The sequence below is a fragment of the Lactuca sativa genome, chromosome 3, assembly GCF_002870075.4.
Source record: "Lactuca sativa cultivar Salinas chromosome 3, Lsat_Salinas_v11, whole genome shotgun sequence".
Taxonomy (NCBI): Eukaryota; Viridiplantae; Streptophyta; class Magnoliopsida; order Asterales; family Asteraceae; genus Lactuca; species Lactuca sativa.
Genome location: NC_056625.2, coordinates 9,637,464 through 9,642,659, shown reverse-complemented (window position 1 = coordinate 9,642,659; position 5,196 = coordinate 9,637,464). Strand labels below are relative to the sequence as shown.

The following is a 5,196-nucleotide window of genomic DNA, read 5'->3' as shown; positions in this document are numbered from 1 at the left end:
ATAAATACAAAATGTAAAATATCATATAATTTATAAACAAATTAATATTATTATAAAACCTAAAATAATAAAAGGTGTTGATTGATGGGGAGACAATAAAAAATTTTATTTGATTGATTATAAAAATAAGAAAAAAAAAACAAAAAAAACAAATACTAATTTGTTTTATTGATATAAGAAATATGCATTAAAAAAGTAGGGGTAATTGAGAAGAACACATAGGCGAGCTAGGGTAGCCACACCCAATCAGATAACCTGTTGCATCGTGCATGAGAGTAAAGTTTTTAACCAAAATGATGTTTTTGCAAAAAAAAAAAAAAGGTTATAGTTTTAAAAATATTTATCAAATAGTTGTAGTTTTGAATTATTATTTTTTTAAACTTTCAGTTTTTTAACTATTTTTTGCTGTTTTTTAATATATATATTTATTTTTGACTTTTTGTAACTTTAGGCTAAGTCTCAAGTGAACTGATCCAAGTACATGAACATCCAGCCAATAACCCACATTGAATACAAGTTTATGTTATACACATTAATATATTACCAAATCATCTTCGTCGATTTTAACAAACATTTATCTAGAACCAATTCTTCTGTTCTCATTTATTTTTTGTACTATAATTTTAACAAGATTGTACTGGAAGCACAGAGATATATCATTAATCGAAACATAACAAGATCATTTGAATCTGAAAGAGAGAACATCAAATAATGAAAAATAAAAGTATCCATCCAAACAGATGATCAACATAAAAGTTATCAATTATCGAAAACCAAGCAATTTCATGGATAGACTAAAATAAAGCACAGGCATACGGAGTGATCTTGAGGCTCTAGCTCCTCATCATTTCAGAACCAAACCAGTTCCACTCATTTTTTCATCAATCAGTTTGTCGATCTTTTCTTTCATCTCATCTGTGAAGTAGTTTTCCCAATCTCCATCCTTGGCCTTCCTGAAAAAGAGTCGGTGTTCTACACCAGAAACTTCATCTGCTTGATACATCCCGCTTTTATTCACTTCTAAGTTGCTCAGACTATCAAAACTGCACAGATTTATAATGTTCTCAAGCACGCCTGCTTTCTCTTCTTCAACCGAGAAAGGACATCCTAAAAACTCCGCAAGCTGTTTCACATTGCATGAAGCATCCTTTTTCAAATCCTCATATTTCAAGAAAAGAAATCTGTCTGGCCTTTCCTGGCTTGCTTTCCAGTATTCCAGGATATGATCCCAGTAGGGTCCAAAAGATGAAATGCCCTGACAAAAATCGTCAAACGCCTCCTCAAATGGCGCATCTTCAACAGACAAGTTTACTAGTTCTCGAACAAAATGATAGTAGGAAACTAGGACGTCTTTTATGTTTCGGTATATGTAAACAATCTTGCAGTTTGAAGCTATGACTGATTTTGGCAAAGAAGAATAAGGAAGGTGCGTAGCCAGTAGGGGGAGATCCGAAGGGTTTTCTTTGATTTTTGCAAGGTGGTTCTCTAGAAACAGGACGCAATCATGAGGCAAGGTTGTTAGCAAAGGGCTGGCTGATGCATGATCAAACTTTTCACGGGTTAAAATGGCAAAACTCAAGGCTTTCAGCCAAGTTGTGCCAGTTTTGGGGCAACTGCACAATAGTATGTCACTTGGTTGTGCCTGATAGCTTTGAGCCAAAATTGTTTTTTCAGGGAAATTTTGAACGTTCCAGAAGCCTTGATACTTGTAGAAGGTCGCTCTGCCTTGCGACCAACTATACGTGTGTTGAGGAAGTGTTTTGTAGATCCCTTCCATGGCGGAAGTTCACCCACGTACTTTTGGTATGTATGGTGTATTTGCTTATTTATAGGTAGGGTGTTCAACTCCACTTTCGTGTGGATGATGTGTATTTTCTGATCATTTTGGTGTGGATTGGATATATAGTCTAGTTACAGAGAAAAAAGAGTTACCGTTACTGATTTTGATATTTTTATATTTAAGAAAAATAATAATAATCTGTTTTTGGATGATTACTTTAAGCAAAAAAATCACTAATCTTCCACAAATCACATTACACATGACAAGGTTATATATTAAAAAAAACATTCAACTTGCCGTGGACACCGACCAATCCGGTGGTTTGTGGAGACCTTTCTCCATTTTTTATAAAATGGATCTATGTTATTTTTATTTAATAATATTACAATTTATGATTCCATCAATAATATAGATACTCAACTGTCGATTAAAATTTTTTAATATCAAAATGTACTTCTACTAAAACTAATTTTAAACATATCAACTTTCAATTTACTAAGACAAAATAAAAATCACACTATGAATGGTATATATTTTATGCATATGTTAGAATTTCATTTAGGGGAGAAGGAGTATTTCATTCCAATCCACTCAGCCTTCTACTACTTTAGTTCCATATCAATTTTTATATTTCCTATTTCATCGATCTTTAACTCACACCATATAGAAACTCTATTTTTCTCAATGCATTGTCGTATCATTACTTTAATAATTAAAAACATACAAATTAATTAATAAAATATAACTTCAAATATATATATATATATATATATATATATATATATATATATATATATAGAGAGAGAGAGAGAGAGAGAGAAAGAAAGAGGATCAAATAAGAACACCTAAAAGGTTGAGAACGCGAAAACAATTTTGAACCAATCAATATACAAGGGTATATAGGTAAATGTGTCATTTAATTAAATTATAAAAAATAAAATAAAAATTGTATGTTACTAAATTTTAGGGATTCAAATTATTGTTACTAAAAACGAGAATTATTCATTGTTTTTATATTATTAATTAAAGATAAAAAAAAAACATTTTATCAATTTTCCGTTTGAATTTAAAAATCAAAAGATTTTATCTTGCATTGCCTAATTCATGTTCATAAATGAATAAATATCAAACTATTTTATCTTGAATACATAGAATAAAATTTTGCTAATTTTTTGCTTTAGTTTTATCAAGTAATGTCATATTTATAAGTGAAGATGCAATGATTAGACTCGTTTTTTTTTCATGAATTGAAAACAAAGAATGTTTGAGAATTCATCATTTCATTCGAAAAGAAGAAACCACTAATCATAATCATAAATGAATACAACTCTAAACGAAATCATTTCATTACAAAAGAATGAACATCTAATCATAATCATACATGAATACAAATGCAGCCATACATTTCTAATCATATATGAATATATTTTAACAAAATACAAAAGACATCTAAATTTCTACATTTCCAATCGTTATATTCATTGATAAATATACCACTAATCATAAATGAATTCAAAGAGGGGCGCCTTGATCATGTTGTCGATTTCCTTGCTTACAATTATCCTTATTGAAAATATCAAGCTCTTACATTAAGGTATAAACACATGCTATTATAATATAGTTCTATTCATTGATGATTAAACTCAAACAACCTATTTATAAAATTTGGTTTATCGGTTTGGACATTCCCTTGAGAGTCTTCTAAATAATCTTGAATGTTTCCTAAAAGTCATCCACTATGCAAAATACCTTTGATGAACTAGCCACATCATTCTCCTGAATTTGAAAAAACAAATTTATATTACAAAATCATAAAAAATCCTTATTAAAAAATGAATCATGTTACAAGCGGTAATGGAAGATATACAATCAATAATGAATAAAATACATTACATGCCTACTCTTATAATGCTTCCTAAACTTTTCAATAAAATAACTTTAAATTTCCATAACAAAATACAATCAACAATCACAAATTCATAATTCATGATCAAGTTCTCCATTTACAACCAAGATTTTCACAAGGTTGATAACACAACCAAGTAAAGATGCGAGAATGAATAAAAGGGTTGAAAAAAAGAAACTTAGCTACCTGGTGATGCACGAATAGTGTTCTTTTCCTACAAAGAACTGATGATTTAGAAAAATCAATTAGAAAAAAAAAAGAGTAGATCGATAATTGAGAACCTGGAACAGACATCCATTAGAGGTTAGCCACCTGCGGAGGTGGAGTCAGGTAATCAACGACCACCACCCTCTCTATGGAATCACCCGCTTTCTCCTCCTGCGAGTTCACACCCTCCAAATTTGAATCCAGTGCCGCCAAATCAGCTTGCCCAAGCAAAACAACAATTGAAGCGATCGTAAACCCTTTCACCCTTTCATGAGAGAAATTCTCACCCAAACTTAGTTGTTCAATCGCTTGAAACTGATCTTTAATTCCTCCAATCACTTCCAAAACCCTAGCTTTCTCATTTTCCCCTAAATTCCCCTTCAACTTCAGAAATGTAACTCTCATCGCCGACCCTGGCTTCAGTGAGACACTAGCACCATTAGACATCCAATCAACGGCCATGACATCATCAATGATCGGTTTATTCTCGTTGACGATGCGAATGTGCTCATGATGCACCACGTACTCCCGGAGATCCTCCTTTGATCTGTACCGACTGTGAAGCATGTGAGTGAAGGTAAGCGACGATGAACGAGAGTGAAGGAGTTGTCCGAAGGAGAGGTGGAGGGTGAGGTTGAGTGATGCTAAGCTGTTGAGTCCACTCACCATAGGGGTTGCGGCTGAGGATGAGATGATGAAGGTGGACATGCTCTGTGATGTTAGTCTGCAGAAGATGGAGGCGTGAGGCGTACGACGTGCCCTAGATTTACAAAAGATAGATGAAGAGAGTCATAGGAATGAAAGGAAATATGTTGATGGTTGAGAAATTATAGGAATTAATTAATGTTTCTAAAGATACAATTACTGTAATACCCTTTTCACCATTTAAAAGTTACACTTTAATACAAGTAGTTTTAGAATTTACATAAATGGTCCGTTTGATAACAACCTTAGATTTTATTATTTAGAAGCTTCAGATCTGTTCTCATGTTCTCAACAGTTTTGGTGTTCTCAATTGATCCTACTCCTATATATATATATATATATATATATATATATATATATATATATATATATATATATATATATATATATATATATATATATATATATATATGTATATATATATATATATATATATATGTGTGTGTGTGTGTAAAGAAAAGAAGAGAGTGAGACAGGTTCACCCTGTTGCAAGCTTTTATTCCTCTAACCTATGTATCCGCCGGCGACGATACCCCAAACTGTGGTACCGCCCGAACCTCATCTCCATCCCGTTCACGACTACAGACATCCCCCTTAT

At 32.1% G+C, this 5,196-nt stretch overlaps 2 protein-coding genes across 2 annotated transcripts; both read right to left on the bottom strand.

The window, feature by feature from the left end:
* Nucleotides 1–632: 632 nt before the first annotated feature.
* Nucleotides 633–1,873, bottom strand: LOC111920811 (flavonol 3-sulfotransferase). The gene has a single exon (XM_023916378.3). It carries the CDS (start codon nt 1,775–1,777, stop codon nt 845–847), a length of 933 nt encoding a protein of 310 aa, XP_023772146.1. The 5' UTR covers nt 1,778–1,873; the 3' UTR covers nt 633–844.
* Nucleotides 1,874–3,983: 2,110 nt separating this feature from the next.
* Nucleotides 3,984–4,562, bottom strand: LOC111920755 (stress-response A/B barrel domain-containing protein UP3). The gene has a single exon (XM_023916316.2). The coding sequence runs from the start codon at nt 4,560–4,562 to the stop codon at nt 3,984–3,986; it is 579 nt and encodes a 192-aa protein (XP_023772084.1).
* Nucleotides 4,563–5,196: the final 634 nt, after the last annotated feature.

Coding starts and splice junctions, on each gene's coding strand:
- LOC111920811 (XM_023916378.3), bottom strand. CDS start 1,777: ATGGAAGGGATCTACAAAACACTTCCTCAACACACGTATAGTTGGTCG.
- LOC111920755 (XM_023916316.2), bottom strand. CDS start 4,562: ATGGTGAGTGGACTCAACAGCTTAGCATCACTCAACCTCACCCTCCAC.